Here is a 21147-nt window from a genome sequence, read left to right as displayed (position 1 = left end):
AACAATAATCTTCCGTGTATACATGTTTGTTTACACCTGAGTAGAAGGTAAGCTTATCTTTTTATCAATCTAATAATATTTAAAACGTAAGAAATAAAAAAATAGCTGTACTGAATGACTGTCTAATGAAAAATAGATGCTTAATTATATCTTTAGAGCATTAGTATGTGATCACTCTTTCGACAATATGACACTTAAAATTTTCACTTCTGCAGCTATGAAAAATGCACAATTCTAACTGAACAAAAACAAACAAGTTATGTTTTACACAAAATTATGGTACTCACAGTTTGTTGTATTTTGGCCACTAGAATATATTAATAAATGTCCTATATCACAAAATAACAACTTCCATAATGTTCACACACGTATAACAAGTCCTACAGTCAATAAATCCTGGGTTATTGATGGATGGATGAAGATGATGATGATTCTCTGATGACGTCACGTCCTGTCCTGAGTTCGATCTCTTTCCGGTCCTTAACAGAATGGTATCACAGATGCACACCAGTCACGTCCTGAGTTCAAACTGTTTCCGGTCCTTAAGGGAATGGTATCACAAATGCACGCCTGCCCTGGGTCGCAACGACTCCAACCACTAATGAAAATGTCTCTCACAATATGTTTGTGGGGTCAACCAGTTTCCCAACGAAATGGTAGATTCTGGGCTACGAACCACTTTCGGCCTCAAACGATGATCTGTTCTGGCCCCTGTCCCGGGTCCCCTCTGTCTTCCAACGATAAAGAAACGACTCGTTGGGCGCCACGTTGTAATAGGGTAGTTTTTCTTATGGCCACGACTATATTAACGGTCTAACTCAGCAGTTAGGGTTCAGTGTAGTTGATTAACACGTCGGAAGTCTTTAGGGGCTTTTATTACATGTATTATAAATCCACAGCTCTGAAAGTATATAAACATCAACTTAAGCATATCACACAAGAGTTAACAATTAATTCAGTATATTTTCTATAATACTTTGAGAAGCAATATTCCTCATAATTAATACTATTTTCTAGCGGCCATACTATTACATAATATAATCATATTAAAACAATACATACATCATATACAAAACAGGTACAAACATATTTCACATCACATTACATATAATCTAACTCACCAGCTGTAGGCCAAACTGCCTTTATATTCTCCCTGACACATACATTCAACTGGTGCCGCAATTCTAAAATAAGTGGATTTATTAATATTACTTATAATATTAACATGCAAGGTTGAATCACTATCTTGACCTTTTAGAAATATTATAACTATCATATTTCCAACTTACTAAATACTTAGATACAACTGCTCAAATGTAATTAAAACAATTACACTTCTTAATAAACAATATTCTAGAAATACTAGGTTCTAGAAGTATAACTAATAGACTAACCTTCAATATCTTTTCCCGCCAATTCCAACAATTACCGACAAAGTAAAATATGATGTGTTCGCCTTGAAAACAAAGAACCGAATGATCCAGTGTTCCCACCAAAAATGTCAATTTAGGGATTATAGTCACAGATGACCACACAGCAATTATATTTTAAAATTACTAAGAAAGACAACTCTGTACATAACATCAAAGCTGATTTGCTTGTTTTCTCCCTTGCATTACATCAAACTCAAAAATAAAATGTAATAATTATGAAACTTGGACTTTGTTACAACAAGTTGACTGCCTGGTGGTTAAACGGCCTGGTGGCGTGAAACTGGTGGCGTATTGGCCTGGTTGCGTAATGTAAGCATTCTGACGTCCTAGCGGACGGTGGACTAACGACCTTGCGGCCGCTTTCTTTAAATACTGCAGCAGTATCATTAACGTGCTCTTTGAGTAAAGTTCGAACTAATGCTTTTGATGTATATTTGACGAAAGTGACATGCTAATTAGCCGTCAGAAAAGCGTTGCAATCGGTAAAGTGTTGATGCCGTGTATGAATACAAACGCTGCGTTAAGAAGGTTAACAATAAAGTGTAGAACTAGTAGATTAAACATATTCGAATGTTTTAAATCGAACACCATGCACCTTCGAAACCTACTAAAATGGTAAGCAGCCAATGATCTGATATGGAATAACCATGCTTTGCTCATTGTTATGTGTTTATCAAAATGGAAAAAAAAACAAAAAACACATGAATCAATGAGTAGTCAAATCTGAAATGGTGATATTCGCCTTAAACATATATTTGTGTAAATATCGACGTAAAATAAGCGGTTTGACATTCCAGAGACCTTAATCAACTCAAATTGATGGCAATTTGTCAATCTGTGTTGACATTTGACAAGACTCGTGAATTGTTAATAGACTCACACAAAAACATAACTTTCTACAAATCGTTTAAAGAAATAACCGATATATTCATGCTAAAATTTGATGATCAGACATCCTTGTTTTTTATAAGAAATCATTTTCAGCTGTATTATGTTTTTGTTTGATTGCATATAATAGGAAAACATTCTTAAGTACATACCGTTAACGTCGACCAAGAGATATGATCGAGATGTTTCGAAAAAGATAAAAAAAATTACAACACCTCTTTAACAGTTTCTATACCAAGATACATTATAGAAACTAAAACAAACACTGTGACCTGATCGCGTGTAAGTTTGGAGAGAAAAATTAGTTTTCCCACGGTGACTAGAGGTTCCCCTCAACATTATACCACATTATTCCATAAAACCGTGCAATTGAATCAATTGCGAGGTTTGTTTACGTTAAACTATCGTCTCCAAAATCGTTGTAAAATAAACAACTTTGTACCAAACTAACAATTATTAATGAACACAACCTGGAGATGTTCGTCACCATCATAACTGTCATCAGACGGACACCAGGCAAGTTCAGAACCGTCGTTACTAGGGTAAACATCAGGGGGACCAATAACCTGAACAGCTGCCCATCTAGAAATACATGATACAAGTCTATGGGTATTAAAGTTGCAAAAATCTCAAAACATTATTGACGACAAAAGGGGAGAATGATACCGCGAGGTCATATTGAACAGTTGTATGTGATTACGAAATTTTATTTATCACACTCGTTGGTACGATGTTACACCAGAGTGTGGTTTTGTGTTAGTGGGGAAACCGGAGTAGCCGGAGGAAACCCATTTGTCCGGCTTGGTGACTACAAACTAGACTCACATGCATAAGCAGGTGTACTGATGATAAATATAGATGATACTAATGACTGTATATAGATAAATTGTATAGCTATAGACTTAGGAATATTATTGCTAGATTAAGATTGTCCTCTCATATGTTAAATGTTGAAAGAGATAGTTAATATTGAAAGAAATCAACGTAAATGTGTTATATGTGTTCATAATGATATCGAAGATGAATATCACTTTGTTTTGATTTGTCCCAAAATATAATGACATTAGGAAAAAATACATAACTAAATTTTACTATGCAAGACCAAGCATGTTCAAATTCATTCAATTATTAAACTCGGAAAATACTGCATGTCTAAGAAAACTAGCTTTGTATTGCAAACATGCTTTTAAGCTACGATATAATGCTTTGAATAATAATGCTTATTAACTTTATTGATTTTAACATGTTGAAATCATTGATAATTTATATATGTATAATGCACTCTCGCATTAATCAACTATTGCCATGCCATGTGTCATGTTATTGTAACAACGATGAACTGTATATGTTCAAGTTAACAATAAATGTTCTGTTCTTTTCTGTTCTGATAAAAAAATGCAGCATCAAGCCATGACTAGCAAGGGCGCTGTTTGCTTTATTATAACCCTATCAATGATGTCGTGTTTAATATTCTCGCTTACTTTCAGTCAATGAACCTTCGAAAGGTTAATTGTCAAAACAAATTAGTTTCCAGGCGAACATAAATAGAAGTACCCTCGGGCATATTCGTATTCACTGGAAAATCCAGATATCGAGTCCACCCACTGTGCAAGCTCGGTACAGTTTTGTCCTGCAATGGACACAAACATTCAACACGTTGCGGAATGCCGCTTGCATGTGTTATTATACGTTTAATAATGTACGTTTAATAATGTAATTGAAAATTAAATATAATGAAGTTTTTTTTAACAGAATGTAATAGTGGCATTCCCAACAAAATATTTGTATTGAGGAAGTACATTAAGATTGTTAAAAAATGGGCATCTTTGAATACCCAATGCTGACTTATTCCGATTGTCGGTATTCACTGACGAATGGAGTGTAACGGAATTGTTCAAACATAATTGGTATCCGACAATATTATTAGAAAGCTTTAAAAGCGAGACTCTTATTCAAAATCAATACATACACTTGTATTACAATCATAGATTTTGAGTGATACACCTGTAACTACTTACTAAATAATGCATTTATGGTAAATATTAATTACTGATAACAATATTACAACCGTGCATTTAATAGCTGAAAAATGTAAAAATATTAAATGATTGGTGAATGCTAAAAGATTTACTGTGATCTACTATCGTCTCATAGAGTAGAGATACCGTGATTTCTACACCTTTCTTTCAAATTAAACTCGGCATCCTTCATAAGAAACGTTTTTTCTATAGTTATTCATCCTTTTTTTCGTATATTAAAACAATTGTATTAATTGTGGTACATCTTATTTGGGAGTAAGAGTGCATCTTTTATCAGTGTCCTAAATACATGCCACAATTAACAACAAAAATGTCAACAACAATTACCGCAAGAGGGAGCGTAACCACGAAGCTGAATGGCGTCAATTTCTATCCAAGAGCCACTTGGTCTGCAGTCCCCGTGTACTCTTATTTCCCTGGTCAAGATACCAGTCACCTTAAACAAACATCTTGAACACACATTATTTGTTCATTTTGTACGTCCTTATATATAACCCATCTGCCTTAATTTATTTTTCTACGCATTCCTTAACTATCTAATCAAGACACATTACACATGGTTACAACATGGGTACGAACTTATTTGAGCATATGTCTTAAGTCACAAATTTAAGTTTTAGTTTTGTAGGGTTTTTTTTTTAAGTTAGAATATTTTTGACCTCTACCTTTAAAAAATAATATTAATGTATCAGGTCATGATTATCGGTAATCTGGGACATGATGCGGAAAAACAATGTTTCGGGTGTTTTAGGTTCAAAATCATACGTAAATCTCGCCTAATATTTTGCATGTTTTATTACAAACCATCACAATTCTCTCTAGTCAAGATACCAGTCACAGGAGACAACTATATATGGGCGCACATAAGGTTTCCTTCCAAACCATCCGTCTTTATGGTCCAAAGCATATCTGGTCAAGACACTTGTCCAAGTCGGCTTTGGAGACTTCGATATTTAAATATTTGGTTTCTGTAGTTTTTCGCATAAATATTCAATGTATAGTATAGTACAACAAAGGTAGACTTAGAGGTTTAGTCTCGGATTCTAGTACATTACAGGTTGGCAATATTGATTAGAAACTTAAAATTGTTCTAATGCGTTATTCCAATTTAAAATTGATGTTTTGGAACAACTGTGTCATCCAAGCATGTACTTTAATGTAATTTGACTTCACCTAAAAATGCATTTGATCGATTTTGAGATGATTTCACCGTGAAGGGCCTCCACATCGCAAAAGTCGTTCGAATGACAAAATTGTTTTAAACAATTCATTTATAATTCAGGTTTGAGGTTCAATATTAATAAGCATACATACATCCCTTGCAACATGCGTAGGTGTAATTTGGAGTTGGATAAATTTTATGAAAGAAGATTTTATTAGATTTTCATAAAAAAAAGATTTGCATTTTTTTCCGAATTGGGTAGACTGTGACACAAAAATGTCATGTATTTTTTTCCCTTAAAACTCAATAACACATGAACGTTAGAAACATTTTCATTTTTGGCTTTCCCCACCCACTGTTGCATGGTGGAATGCTCTTAAGTAGTTACACAATTCTAATGTATGCGGTATAATTTTACATGTTGTTGTTTAACTACCTAACTGAAAATACCCAAACTTACGTTAAGAGTTGGACTATGAACGCGAACTTCGGCTGTATAATATGGTGTCGACGTTGACCATAAGGTGACCCAATTTTGGCCATCAAAGGCAAGGATCCTTGTTGTGAAGCCTGCATGATATGTTTCATAAACGTCCACACCGGTGAGCAACACTGGTTTCGCGAACATTACCTGCATCGAAGAGGTACATTATATGTTTCATAAACATCGACACCGGTGACCAACACTTCAGCATAACCTGCTTCAAGGAGGTTCATGTAAGCAATAACTGTTTCAAACAAATTGTGACTGGTTTCACGAATTTCGGACTATAGGAATTTGGGCACACAACATAATTTTTTAACCTTTCTCAGATAACTTGTTCAAAAGCCGGATTACAATTATGTTTGGCTTAGTGGTAGAGGTGTCATAAGGCAAACGTGTGGACGTGAATTAAGCGGCGACGCGGGCTATCTGAATGAAATTGGTGGCCAAGCGGCCTGATGGTATGAAACTGACGGCCCTAGTGGCGTTATGTTAGCAGCCTGCAGCCAATTGTATAAACGTGGATAACTCCTAACCAGAGGTTATCTCCCTGGTTTGGCCAAGTTATCCGAAAACCGATTGTATAAAAATTAAGTTATCCTAACCAGCGCGTGATTCGGCTAACTTTTGGACAAAATTTAACCGACCATGTTGATCAGTGCATTGTGGGTATTTTTAAGAAGTTTTGGCTAGGTTAAATTTGTCCAAGTTGGTTAACTTAGCCGCCGCATTTTCTGCCTTTATACAAACGGTAAACGGTTTGTATAAAATGGCCAACTTGATTAAAGTTAACCGCTGGACAACTTTAACCAACGGTTAAATCTAACCAACTTTTATACAATTGGCTGCTGGTGGACTAGCGAAATAACTTTTTTTTAAATACTGAAGAGGTATCATTAACGTTTTCTTCGAATTAAGTGCAAGCTGATGGTACAATACTAATATACACACAAACTCGACGTTCTACCATTCGCTGAAAGAAAAAATCTACAGATGCACACTATTGCTAGTGTTTTAAACGGATGTCATGAAAATAAGCCTCATGTAGCCAATTTGAGCGGGAAAAAAATGCATTTGTGTTTTCAATGAATTTAAGTTTTTACTTTTGAATGAAGGTGCTTGCCAAGGTAGTTAACCAATGTCCCGCTAAATTTAATGTTTAATATTTCTGGGGGCCTAGCCGGTGTGAAGTCAGCTGCTATTTTCATAGTTATAATGTAGCAATGACATTACTTTTTCATATTAAATAAAGAGCAAACTAATACATTTTGCCGTCTTCTTAACGGACGTCTCATGATATACAATTTTCTCGCCAAGTGGAACCCTTATACTGCAGACAATAACTTTGCATTTATATTTAATAATGAGCGTAATACAATTGGATAATCAGAACAGAACAGTACAGAACATATTACACGTAAACTATACAGTTTTTTTGTGTGTTTCATATACATATTAAATATATTACAATTACAATTATACAATGTAGTGTGAAATATTAAATCAATATTATAATCAATTTTTGTTTAAGGATGAACTGGAATAGTAAATCACAATTCTATCAAACTATAATAGTATACAATAAAATAACCAATAGTTTGCTTTTTATATACTAGTATATGTTGGAACAAATGGTATTCAATGAATCACTTTCTAACATTAAAACAGACTAACATTGTATCAACATAAATGGTAACACATTTTCACCGGGGAGGTTATATTCGACTCACATGAATATTACAGGTTCACGTGGCGCTTGCCAAAATCTGCAAAAATCCACAAGAGTCGAATACGACTTTCAGGATTAATATACAGTTCTAATAACCCTTTTATTATACACGTTACTGGTTTAAATCCCCTCAAACTTAGATGATTTTATAATGAATGTCGTTTTAATAACGCTCTTTTTTGTTTCATGACGTCATGTTTACATCGCACAAAGATGTAACTTGTTACTACGTGGGTTCAGTTGAGTGGAAAACGCAGAAAATAGTGCACTGGATTAGAAACAGTGTATGTTTACCACGTGATGAATTATGTCATATATATACTACGTCGGAAGGCAACATTTTGACTTTAATAAAACGAAGATAGCTTTTCTTCTACTACACTATTTAAAATCAAACATTGGACAGTCTATGTGACTTAAAAAGCACCGTCTCCAGTTTATTACTTGAGTTTGATAAGGTGATAAATTTTATCAAACACATCGACAAACCTGTTTCAAAAATAATGTTTTGACAGTACCACGTCAGACGGCGTAATCGGGGTTTTTCTAACAATATTAACCCTTTTGTCGCTTACTTGAACTTTTCGATGTGTTTTGGTATCGGCCTGGCGGCCACCCGATATGAAGTTGCAGCTCTAGCTGCACTTTTTAATCAACATTTTTAATGGCTTAGGCTGTAAAGTTTTTTACTTTAAGTTTTGTCAAAAATATGTGAGAGAAAAAAAAATACTTAAGCACCGTTAATATTATTGCCTAGATTACAACGGGTCACATCGGATCACATCGAAGTATAGTACCGTATTTATCCATTTCGAGGAAAAGATATTACTTGACAACATCGACCTGATCCTAGTGACCTCTATTAGCATAATTTAACACCTGAATTATTTCTAAAATTATTTTTCGTGCCTCATATAATATATATACGTGGTAAATAAAAACAACATGGTACTCATTTTCGACTACTGGGCTTGTCCCTGTAGTTTTCATTGTATAAACGGTATTCAGTGTAAGTTTTATATCGTCTGGCAAAATGGCTCAAATGGTAACAAGCTTGTCAATAAGCTAACGCAGTACAATATACATTTCTGACCGAGACTGCACGGAAACTGATCTCTCCTCCGTTATCCTTCATAATATATCCACGCATAAAAATTAGTGTTTTCACATATGAACACGGAGTTCCAGCAGCATAATACCACATCTATCAAACGAGAAAAATGGGATTTGTATAACGTTAGTCTTTATTTTCCAAAATAAAACAAATTTGAACTTTATTAAAAGACTATTAATGAGGTATACCTGGAGATGTTCGTCATCATCATAGTTGTCACTAGACGGACACCAGGCAAATTCAGAACTCCTGTAACTCGGGAAAACATCAGGAGGACCAATAACCTGAACAGCGCCCCATCTGTAAAAATGGTATTAGTTTATAGCTATTTAAGTTTTGAAATAACGCCAAAAACTAATGTCTTAAAAAGGGAGAATGTTACCACAATGCAATATTGAATGACTATAATCATTCTTATAAACTAGTGCAAGATACATGTTTATGTTTCATATAAATATCTATGTAGGGCGGATATACAACCTTAATATGGTATACAAAATTCCTCAACATTTTGAAATGCATTATCAGTTAAATTGTTAAATAATAAATAGCATCAAGACATTAAAAGCTGTGTTATTTGTTTTAAAAATATACTTTTATTGGTTTGCTCGAAAGGTTATTTGACATGAATTAGTTTCCAGTAATACATAAACAAAAACATTTACGATTCGGTCGTAGGGTATTCACTGGAAAATCCAGTAATCGAGTCCACCCACTGTGCAATCTCGGGACAGCTTTGTCCTGCAATGGACACAAACATTCAACACGTTGCGGAACCGTGTACGAGAACATGTACGCCGCGTTTAAGGGACTCCCTTATGGTTTTGGACGAAAATAAAAAACCCACAGTAATATTAAATTATTTTACGATTTGATATCTAAACTGCAAAAAAAATACAATTAAAGTTTAAGGGACTCCCTTATGGTTTTTGGACAAAAAAATCTCACAGTAATATTATAATCATTTTATATTTGATATCGAAACTGCGAAAAAAATACAATTAAAGTATAAACAACTGGTAGAAATGGGAAGCGAGCCCACGCCAGTACATCAAGATTTAAAAAATGACATCAAAACCGCTCGCCAACAAGGATTCGTACATAAACTGCGGGGTAAGTTAACCTTTAAGCGTCTTGTTGAAATTCGTTACGAGTGCTTTTCAAAATCGTGGACTTCATTGTAAACGTAAACGATACACAGTGTGAAAAAAACACATACAATGCAAGTTCATTTAAAGAACTTTACTTAACATATAGTTATGTTATTTATGTTATGAAACGTCAATCAGAGTAAATATAAAAAGAATCTTCATTGGTTTAAATACATGTTATTGTTTTTGTGGAATAATTCAGCATAATATATACTAACCTTTACATGCATGCAGATACAACACCAGCACATACGATTTAGCTAGATTCCACATTTTTGTAAAGCACAACACCACGATAATTATTTCGGAATATTTTTAAAATCCCAATAATAAATGTAAAGTACAAGTTCAGCTGAAAAGCATAAACAAATCTACGAAGGCCCTATTTCAAGCTTAAGGTAAAAGCCGCTCACACTAAATAGTTTAGGAGGAACGTTAATATACTTTAAATTTTATTGACAATTAGTTTATATTTGAAAGCCAATCATGTTCATTGCTTTTTATATTATCAAATCTTCATTGGACGTGTTGGAAGTTTGCTAGGCCTCTGAACATTTACCTGATTAATAACTATATTATGATATTGTGAACAAGACCTGTTCAGTGAATTCGATAAACAGCCAATATGGCAGACGCCGCCTACTGACAAGGTTCCATGACGCTAAAGACTGAAATAGATTCAATTCAAACAAACTTGGCCTTAAAGGTGTGGCAATTCATTGTACATCATTAAGTTGTATTAACTGTTTGGGTATAATTAACATTGCAGTTTTCATAGCTAATTCCTCGACTCAAATATACGTTAATATAATGGAATGAACCCACAAAGTGCACTCGTCCAATCTGTCCCAATGATGCTCCGAGCAGAACGTGGCATGTTTTGCAACAGACATACATAATACACGGTATCGTTATCTTATTTAAGATTTGGTAAAACTTGAAATGAGAACAATTGCACAAACAACACTGCAAAAGGGCACAACACCTTCCCGGGTACCGGTAACGGGAATGTCTAGCTATGAGGGCACGACACCTTCCCGGGTTCCGGTACCGGGAATGTCTAGCTATGAAGGCACGACACCTTCCCGGGTACCAGAACCGGGATGTCTAGCTATGAGGGCACGACACCTTCCCGGGTACCAGTACCGGGAATGTCTAGCTATGAGAGCACGACACCTTCCCGGGTACCGGTACCGGGAATGTCTAGCTATGAGGGCACGACACCTTCCAGGATACCAATACTGGGAATATCCAGCAATGATGGCAATACTCTTTATGAGAGCACGACACCCTCCCGATTACCATTACCGGGAATGACTAGCTACGAGGGCACGACACCTTCCCGGGTACCAGTACCGGGAATATCCAGCTATGAGGACACGAACACCTTCCCGGGTACCAGTACCGGGAATGTCTAGCTATGAGGGCACGACTTCTTCCAGGGTACCAGTACCGGGAATGTCTAGCTATGAGGGCACGACTCTTTCCCGGGTAACAGTACCGGGAATATCCAGCTATGAGGACACAACCCTTTCCCGGGTACCAGTACCAGGGATATCCAGCAATGACGGCACGACACCTTTCCGGGTACCAGTATCATGAATGTCTAGCTATGAGGGCATGAAACCTTCCAGGGTACCAGTACCGGGAATGTCCAGCTATGAGGGCACGACTCTTTATGAGGTCACGGCACCTTCCCGGGTACCATTACAGGGAATGCCTAGCTATGAGGGCACGGCCACTTTCCGAGTCCCAGTACCGGGAATGTCTAGCTATGAGGGCACTTAACCTTCCCGGGAACCAGTACCTGGAATTTCTTGCTATGCGGGTACGACAGCTTCCCGGGTAGCAGTACCGGTAATGTCCAGCAATGAGGGCACGACACCTTCCCGAGTACCAGTACCGGAAATGTCTAGGTATGAGTACACGACACCTTCCCGGGTACCAGTACCGGGAATGTCTAGCTATGCGGGCACGACAACTTCCCGAGCACCAGTACCGGGAATGTCTAGCTATGAGGGCACGACACCTTCCCGGGCACCAGTACCGGGAATGTCTAGCTATGTGGGCACGACAGCTTCCCGGGTACCAGTACCGGGAATGTCTAGCTATGCGGGCACGACACCTTTGCGGGTACCAGTACCGGGAATGTCCAGCAATGAGGGCACGACATCTTCCCGAGTACCAGTACCGGGAATGTCTAGGCATGAGAACACGACACCTTCCCGGGTACCAGTACCGGGAATGTCCAGCTATTAGGGCACGACTTCTTTCCGGGTACCATTACCGGGAATGTCCAGCTTTCAGGGCACGACACATTCCCGGGTAGCAGTGCCGGGAATGTCAAGCTACGAGGGCACGACTCTTTCCCGGGTACCAGTACCGGGAATATCCAGCTACGAGGGCACGACTCTTTTTCGGGTACCATTACCGGGAATGTCAAACTTTGATGGCACGACACCTTCTCGGGTACCAGTACCGGGAATTTCCAGCTATGAATGCACGACTTCTTCCCGGGTACCAGTACCGGGAATATCCAACTATGAGGGCACGACTCTATTCCTTGTGCCGTTACCGCAAACAACAAACTATGAGGGCACGAATTCTTCCCGGTTGCAAGTACCGTCAGTCAAGGAAATTAATTTAGTTTAAATACCCCTTACTTTTCATTAACTGTTTTAGTATAATGCATCATTATATTTAAATATCTGGACTATACGTGCTATATTTGTGTTGGCGAAATTGATGAAAATTACGTTACACTAGTTAAAAGGCTTGAAAACAGCTATATCAATCATACTATTGGAGTACCTGATGGGCTTTTTTGTATCACCTTTCAATAAATATACATGCAACTCTGGAATACAACATTTAGTCCTTGCAACATTTGGGTTCAAGTTTTACAAAGGTACAGCCAACACTTTAAACAGAATACCCGACACTTAACGTGCATTTCGATTAAATTTAAAACAGGCATAATCCCCACAAAATGTTCACTGCACCCAAATAATCATGGTATTATTTAAAGGAATACAAAGTAAAAGCAGTGTTAAATCGCACTTAAATTTACCAAAAACGATAAATGTCAGACAGATACGTTACAGTAACATATGCGTTACAGAAGCAGTTCTAAAGAGCTAACTATCAAGTGATTTCGCCTATATACACTTGTAAGGGTGTATTATTTACTGGTTGTTACATTTGTCTTCATGTCTCATACATTGTATTCTTGTAATGTACACTACTATATTATTGTCAGTATGTGCAAATCCACTTTTCAATTATGTATGTCAGTTTTCAATATTTATGTCAATACATTCAACTGCATGTACATCGACATCAGCTAATTGGAAATTTATGTTTTGTTTTTATTCATTGTACATTCATAATTGATCATTCTATAACATATATTAAAATGTCATAATTTTGTTACTTCTGTAAAACCCAACATCATATATTAAGACGTTTCACAGTAGTGAATTATGTATTTGTTTGTTTTTATTATAAGATCATCTCAAAAGTGACAAAGATACAACGGCATGTCACATGTAATAAGTTGTTTTCTATGTTTTATTGTTCTTTATTTCGTTTTGAAAAATCCACTGGCACATATAGCGAGTAAATTGTACGTTTATTTTGCTGTAGCTCTTCAATTAGCGCCCAAAATCGGCCCATAAAATGAGAGCTTCGAATTTTGTAACCCTTCTCACGCTATAGTTACATGGGTTACAGCCAAATAAATAGAACATATTACATACAATGAAAACAAAGTCAAAGTTCAACCACAAAATATCGAGTTTTCAGGTCGACATATGATCAGAGTTATGCAGTTACATTAGTTACAATGAGTTACAGCAAAGTTTCTGAAAAGTTTGAAAAAGTGTTTTTTTCTTTCTGAAATAGCGGGTTACGCGGTTACATTGGTTACAACCGGTTACATCGGTTAGACCGAAAATTTTCAAAGTTCAACATCAAAAATCGAGTTTTCAGGTCGACATATGATCAGAGTTATGCAGTTACATTAGTTACAATGAGTTACAGCAAAGTTTTTGAAAAGTTTGAAAAAGTGTTTTGTTTTTTTTTCTATCTGAAATAGCGGGTTACGCGGTTACATTGGTTACAACTGGTTACATCGGTTACATCGAAAATTTTCATCAAAAATCGAGTTTTCAGGTCGACATATGATCAGAGTTATGCAGTTACATTAGTTACAATGAGTTACAGCAAAGTTTCTAAAAAGTTTGAAAAAGTGTTTTTTTCTATCTGAAATAGCGGGTTACGCGGTTACATTGGTTACAACCGGTTACATCGGTTACATCGGTTACATCGAAAATTTTCATCAAAAATCGAGTTTTCAGGTCGACATATGATCAGAGTTATGCAGTTACATTAGTTACAATGAGTTACAGCAAAGTTTCTGAAATGTTTGAAAAAGTGTTCTTTTTTTCTATCTGAAATAGCGGGTTACGCGGTTACATTGGTTACAACTGGTTACATCGGTTACATCGAAAATTTTCAAAGTTCAACATCGAAAATCGAGTTTTCAGGTCGACATATGATCATATAACTGCATAACTCTGATCATATGTCGACCTGAAAACTCGATTTTTGATGTTGAACTTTGAAAATTTTCGATTTATCTTTTTCGAAATAATGAACAAATGCATTTATTTTATATCTATTTAATAATGTACGTTTAATAATGTAATTGAAAATTAAATATAATGAAGTTTTTTTTAACAGAATGTAATAGTGGCATTCCCAACAAAATATTTGTATTGAGGAAGTACATTAAGATTGTTAAAAAATGGGCATCTTTGAATACCCAATGCTGACTTATTCCGATTGTCGGTATTCACTGACGAATGGAGTGTAACGGAATTGTTCAAACATAATTGGTATCCGACAATATTATTAGAAAGCTTTAAAAGCGAGACTCTTATTCAAAATCAATACATACACTTGTATTACAATCATAGATTTTGAGTGATACACCTGTAACTACTTACTAAATAATGCATTTATGGTAAATATTAATTACTGATAACAATATTACAACCGTGCATTTAATAGCTGAAAAATGTAAAAATATTAAATGATTGGTGAATGCTAAAAGATTTACTGTGATCTACTATCGTCTCATAGAGTAGAGATACCGTGATTTCTACACCTTTCTTTCAAATTAAACTCGGCATCCTTCATAAGAAACGTTTTTTCTATAGTTATTCATCCTTTTTTTCGTATATTAAAACAATTGTATTAATTGTGGTACATCTTATTTGGGAGTAAGAGTGCATCTTTTATCAGTGTCCTAAATACATGCCACAATTAACAACAAAAATGTCAACAACAATTACCGCAAGAGGGAGCGTAACCACGAAGCTGAATGGCGTCAATTTCTATCCAAGAGCCACTTGGTCTGCAGTCCCCGTGTACTCTTATTTCCCTGGTCAAGATACCAGTCACCTTAAACAAACATCTTGAACACACATTATTTGTTCATTTTGTACGTCCTTATATATAACCCATCTGCCTTAATTTATTTTTCTACGCATTCCTTAACTATCTAATCAAGACACATTACACATGGTTACAACATGGGTACGAACTTATTTGAGCATATGTCTTAAGTCACAAATTTAAGTTTTAGTTTTGTAGGGGTTTTTTTTAAGTTAGAATATTTTTGACCTCTACCTTTAAAAAATAATATTAATGTATCAGGTCATGATTATCGGTAATCTGGGACATGATGCGGAAAAACAATGTTTCGGGTGTTTTAGGTTCAAAATCATACGTAAATCTCGCCTAATATTTTGCATGTTTTATTACAAACCATCACAATTCTCTCTAGTCAAGATACCAGTCACAGGAGACAACTATATATGGGCGCACATAAGGTTTCCTTCCAAACCATCCGTCTTTATGGTCCAAAGCATATCTGGTCAAGACACTTGTCCAAGTCGGCTTTGGAGACTTCGATATTTAAATATTTGGTTTCTGTAGTTTTTCGCATAAATATTCAATGTATAGTATAGTACAACAAAGGTAGACTTAGAGGTTTAGTCTCGGATTCTAGTACATTACAGGTTGGCAATATTGATTAGAAACTTAAAATTGTTCTAATGCGTTATTCCAATTTAAAATTGATGTTTTGGAACAACTGTGTCATCCAAGCATGTACTTTAATGTAATTTGACTTCACCTAAAAATGCATTTGATCGATTTTGAGATGATTTCACCGTGAAGGGCCTCCACATCGCAAAAGTCGTTCGAATGACAAAATTGTTTTAAACAATTCATTTATAATTCAGGTTTGAGGTTCAATATTAATAAGCATACATACATCCCTTGCAACATGCGTAGGTGTAATTTGGAGTTGGATAAATTTTATGAAAGAAGATTTTATTAGATTTTCATAAAAAAAAGATTTGCATTTTTTTCCGAATTGGGTAGACTGTGACACAAAAATGTCATGTATTTTTTTCCCTTAAAACTCAATAACACATGAACGTTAGAAACATTTTCATTTTTGGCTTTCCCCACCCACTGTTGCATGGTGGAATGCTCTTAAGTAGTTACACAATTCTAATGTATGCGGTATAATTTTACATGTTGTTGTTTAACTACCTAACTGAAAATACCCAAACTTACGTTAAGAGTTGGACTATGAACGCGAACTTCGGCTGTATAATATGGTGTCGACGTTGACCATAAGGTGACCCAATTTTGGCCATCAAAGGCAAGGATCCTTGTTGTGAAGCCTGCATGATATGTTTCATAAACGTCCACACCGGTGAGCAACACTGGTTTTGCGAACATTACCTGCATCGAAGAGGTACATTATATGTTTCATAAACATCGACACCGGTGACCAACACTTCAGCATAACCTGCTTCAAGGAGGTTCATGTAAGCAATAACTGTTTCAAACAAATTGTGACTGGTTTCACGAATTTCGGACTATAGGAATTTGGGCACACAACATAATTTTTTAACCTTTCTCAGATAACTTGTTCAAAAGCCGGATTACAATTATGTTTGGCTTAGTGGTAGAGGTGTCATAAGGCAAACGTGTGGACGTGAATTAAGCGGCGACGCGGGCTATCTGAATGAAATTGGTGGCCAAGCGGCCTGATGGTATGAAACTGACGGCCCTAGTGGCGTTATGTTAGCAGCCTGCAGCCAATTGTATAAACGTGGATAACTCCTAACCAGAGGTTATCTCCCTGGTTTGGCCAAGTTATCCGAAAACCGATTGTATAAAAATTAAGTTATCCTAACCAGCGCGTGATTCGGCTAACTTTTGGACAAAATTTAACCGACCATGTTGATCAGTGCATTGTGGGTATTTTTAAGAAGTTTTGGCTAGGTTAAATTTGTCCAAGTTGGTTAACTTAGCCGCCGCATTTTCTGCCTTTATACAAACGGTAAACGGTTTGTATAAAATGGCCAACTTGATTAAAGTTAACCGCTGGACAACTTTAACCAACGGTTAAATCTAACCAACTTTTATACAATTGGCTGCTGGTGGACTAGCGAAATAACTTTTTTTTAAATACTGAAGAGGTATCATTAACGTTTTCTTCGAATTAAGTGCAAGCTGATGGTACAATACTAATATACACACAAACTCGACGTTCTACCATTCGCTGAAAGAAAAAATCTACAGATGCACACTATTGCTAGTGTTTTAAACGGATGTCATGAAAATAAGCCTCATGTAGCCAATTTGAGCGGGAAAAAAATGCATTTGTGTTTTCAATGAATTTAAGTTTTTACTTTTGAATGAAGGTGCTTGCCAAGGTAGTTAACCAATGTCCCGCTAAATTTAATGTTTAATATTTCTGGGGGCCTAGCCGGTGTGAAGTCAGCTGCTATTTTCATAGTTATAATGTAGCAATGACATTACTTTTTCATATTAAATAAAGAGCAAACTAATACATTTTGCCGTCTTCTTAACGGACGTCTCATGATATACAATTTTCTCGCCAAGTGGAACCCTTATACTGCAGACAATAACTTTGCATTTATATTTAATAATGAGCGTAATACAATTGGATAATCAGAACAGAACAGTACAGAACATATTACACGTAAACTATACAGTTTTTTTGTGTGTTTCATATACATATTAAATATATTACAATTACAATTATACAATGTAGTGTGAAATATTAAATCAATATTATAATCAATTTTTGTTTAAGGATGAACTGGAATAGTAAATCACAATTCTATCAAACTATAATAGTATACAATAAAATAACCAATAGTTTGCTTTTTATATACTAGTATATGTTGGAACAAATGGTATTCAATGAATCACTTTCTAACATTAAAACAGACTAACATTGTATCAACATAAATGGTAACACATTTTCACCGGGGAGGTTATATTCGACTCACATGAATATTACAGGTTCACGTGGCGCTTGCCAAAATCTGCAAAAATCCACAAGAGTCGAATACGACTTTCAGGATTAATATACAGTTCTAATAACCCTTTTATTATACACGTTACTGGTTTAAATCCCCTCAAACTTAGATGATTTTATAATGAATGTCGTTTTAATAACGCTCTTTTTTGTTTCATGACGTCATGTTTACATCGCACAAAGATGTAACTTGTTACTACGTGGGTTCAGTTGAGTGGAAAACGCAGAAAATAGTGCACTGGATTAGAAACAGTGTATGTTTACCACGTGATGAATTATGTCATATATATACTACGTCGGAAGGCAACATTTTGACTTTAATAAAACGAAGATAGCTTTTCTTCTACTACACTATTTAAAATCAAACATTGGACAGTCTATGTGACTTAAAAAGCACCGTCTCCAGTTTATTACTTGAGTTTGATAAGGTGATAAATTTTATCAAACACATCGACAAACCTGTTTCAAAAATAATGTTTTGACAGTACCACGTCAGACGGCGTAATCGGGGTTTTTCTAACAATATTAACCCTTTTGTCGCTTACTTGAACTTTTCGATGTGTTTTGGTATCGGCCTGGCGGCCACCCGATATGAAGTTGCAGCTCTAGCTGCACTTTTTAATCAACATTTTTAATGGCTTAGGCTGTAAAGTTTTTTACTTTAAGTTTTGTCAAAAATATGTGAGAGAAAAAAAAATACTTAAGCACCGTTAATATTATTGCCTAGATTACAACGGGTCACATCGGATCACATCGAAGTATAGTACCGTATTTATCCATTTCGAGGAAAAGATATTACTTGACAACATCGACCTGATCCTAGTGACCTCTATTAGCATAATTTAACACCTGAATTATTTCTAAAATTATTTTTCGTGCCTCATATAATATATATACGTGGTAAATAAAAACAACATGGTACTCATTTTCGACTACTGGGCTTGTCCCTGTAGTTTTCATTGTATAAACGGTATTCAGTGTAAGTTTTATATCGTCTGGCAAAATGGCTCAAATGGTAACAAGCTTGTCAATAAGCTAACGCAGTACAATATACATTTCTGACCGAGACTGCACGGAAACTGATCTCTCCTCCGTTATCCTTCATAATATATCCACGCATAAAAATTAGTGTTTTCACATATGAACACGGAGTTCCAGCAGCATAATACCACATCTATCAAACGAGAAAAATGGGATTTGTATAACGTTAGTCTTTATTTTCCAAAATAAAACAAATTTGAACTTTATTAAAAGACTATTAATGAGGTATACCTGGAGATGTTCGTCATCATCATAGTTGTCACTAGACGGACACCAGGCAAATTCAGAACTCCTGTAACTCGGGAAAACATCAGGAGGACCAATAACCTGAACAGCGCCCCATCTGTAAAAATGGTATTAGTTTATAGCTATTTAAGTTTTGAAATAACGCCAAAAACTAATGTCTTAAAAAGGGAGAATGTTACCACAATGCAATATTGAATGACTATAATCATTCTTATAAACTAGTGCAAGATACATGTTTATGTTTCATATAAATATCTATGTAGGGCGGATATACAACCTTAATATGGTATACAAAATTCCTCAACATTTTGAAATGCATTATCAGTTAAATTGTTAAATAATAAATAGCATCAAGACATTAAAAGCTGTGTTATTTGTTTTAAAAATATACTTTTATTGGTTTGCTCGAAAGGTTATTTGACATGAATTAGTTTCCAGTAATACATAAACAAAAACATTTACGATTCGGTCGTAGGGTATTCACTGGAAAATCCAGTAATCGAGTCCACCCACTGTGCAATCTCGGGACAGCTTTGTCCTGCAATGGACACAAACATTCAACACGTTGCGGAACCGTGTACGAGAACATGTACGCCGCGTTTAAGGGACTCCCTTATGGTTTTGGACGAAAATAAAAAACCCACAGTAATATTAAATTATTTTACGATTTGATATCTAAACTGCAAAAAAAATACAATTAAAGTTTAAGGGACTCCCTTATGGTTTTTGGACAAAAAAATCTCACAGTAATATTATAATCATTTTATATTTGATATCGAAACTGCGAAAAAAATACAATTAAAGTATAAACAACTGGTAGAAATGGGAAGCGAGCCCACGCCAGTACATCAAGATTTAAAAAATGACATCAAAACCGCTCGCCAACAAGGATTCGTACATAAACTGCGGGGTAAGTTAACCTTTAAGCGTCTTGTTGAAATTCGTTACGAGTGCTTTTCAAAATCGTGGACTTCATTGTAAACGTAAACGATACACAGTGTGAAAAAAACACATACAATGCAAGTTCATTTAAAGAACTTTACTTAACATATAGTTATGTTATTTATGTTATGAAACGTCAATCAGAGTAAATATAAAAAGAATCTTCATTGGTTTAAATACATGTTATTGTTTTTGTGGAATAATTCAGCATAATATATACTAACCTTTACATGCATGCAGATACAACACCAGCACATACGATTTAGCTAGATTCCACATGTTTGTAAAGCACAACACCACGATAATTATTTCGGAATATTTTTAAAATCCCAATAATAAATGTAAAGTACAAGTTCAGCTGAAAAGCATAAACAAATCTACGAAGGCCCTATTTCAAGCTTAAGGTAAAAGCCGCTCACACTAAATAGTTTAGGAGGAACGTTAATATACTTTAAATTTTATTGACAATTAGTTTATATTTGAA

The 21147-nt window shown here is 35.5% G+C and overlaps 1 protein-coding gene across 1 annotated transcript; it reads right to left on the bottom strand.

Annotated features, from left to right (window-relative positions):
- Window positions 1-2767: 2767 nt before the first annotated feature.
- LOC128223451 (uncharacterized) lies at window positions 2768-20942 on the bottom strand. The gene is made up of 11 exons (XM_052932731.1): window positions 20888-20942; window positions 20184-20259; window positions 19707-19818; window positions 16652-16822; window positions 15358-15466; window positions 9515-9590; window positions 9038-9149; window positions 5983-6153; window positions 4688-4796; window positions 3876-3951; window positions 2768-2903 (listed from the first exon to the last, which is right to left on the bottom strand). Exons 1-11 carry the CDS (start codon window positions 20940-20942, stop codon window positions 2768-2770), a joined length of 1203 nt encoding a protein of 400 aa, XP_052788691.1.
- Between the last annotated feature and the right edge of the window lie 205 nt (window positions 20943-21147).

Source organism: Mya arenaria, chromosome 17 (genome assembly GCF_026914265.1).
Source record: "Mya arenaria isolate MELC-2E11 chromosome 17, ASM2691426v1".
Classification (NCBI taxonomy): Eukaryota; Metazoa; Mollusca; class Bivalvia; order Myida; family Myidae; genus Mya; species Mya arenaria.
Note: the sequence above shows the minus strand (reverse complement) of the source record. Positions and strands in the feature narration are given on the sequence as shown.

Excerpts from the sequence above, each read along its gene's own strand:
- LOC128223451 (XM_052932731.1), bottom strand. The coding sequence starts at position 20,942 with ATGTGGAATCTAGCTAAATCGTATGTGCTGGTGTTGTATCTGCATGCA. Across the intron at positions 16,823-19,706 it reads ATGATGACGAACATCTCCAG|GTAATGTTCGCAAAACCAGT; the intron begins GTATACCTCATT and ends TCTTCGATGCAG. Across the intron at positions 9,591-15,357 it reads TGGTTACGCTCCCTCTTGCG|GACAAAGCTGTCCCGAGATT; the intron begins GTAATTGTTGTT and ends TGTCCATTGCAG.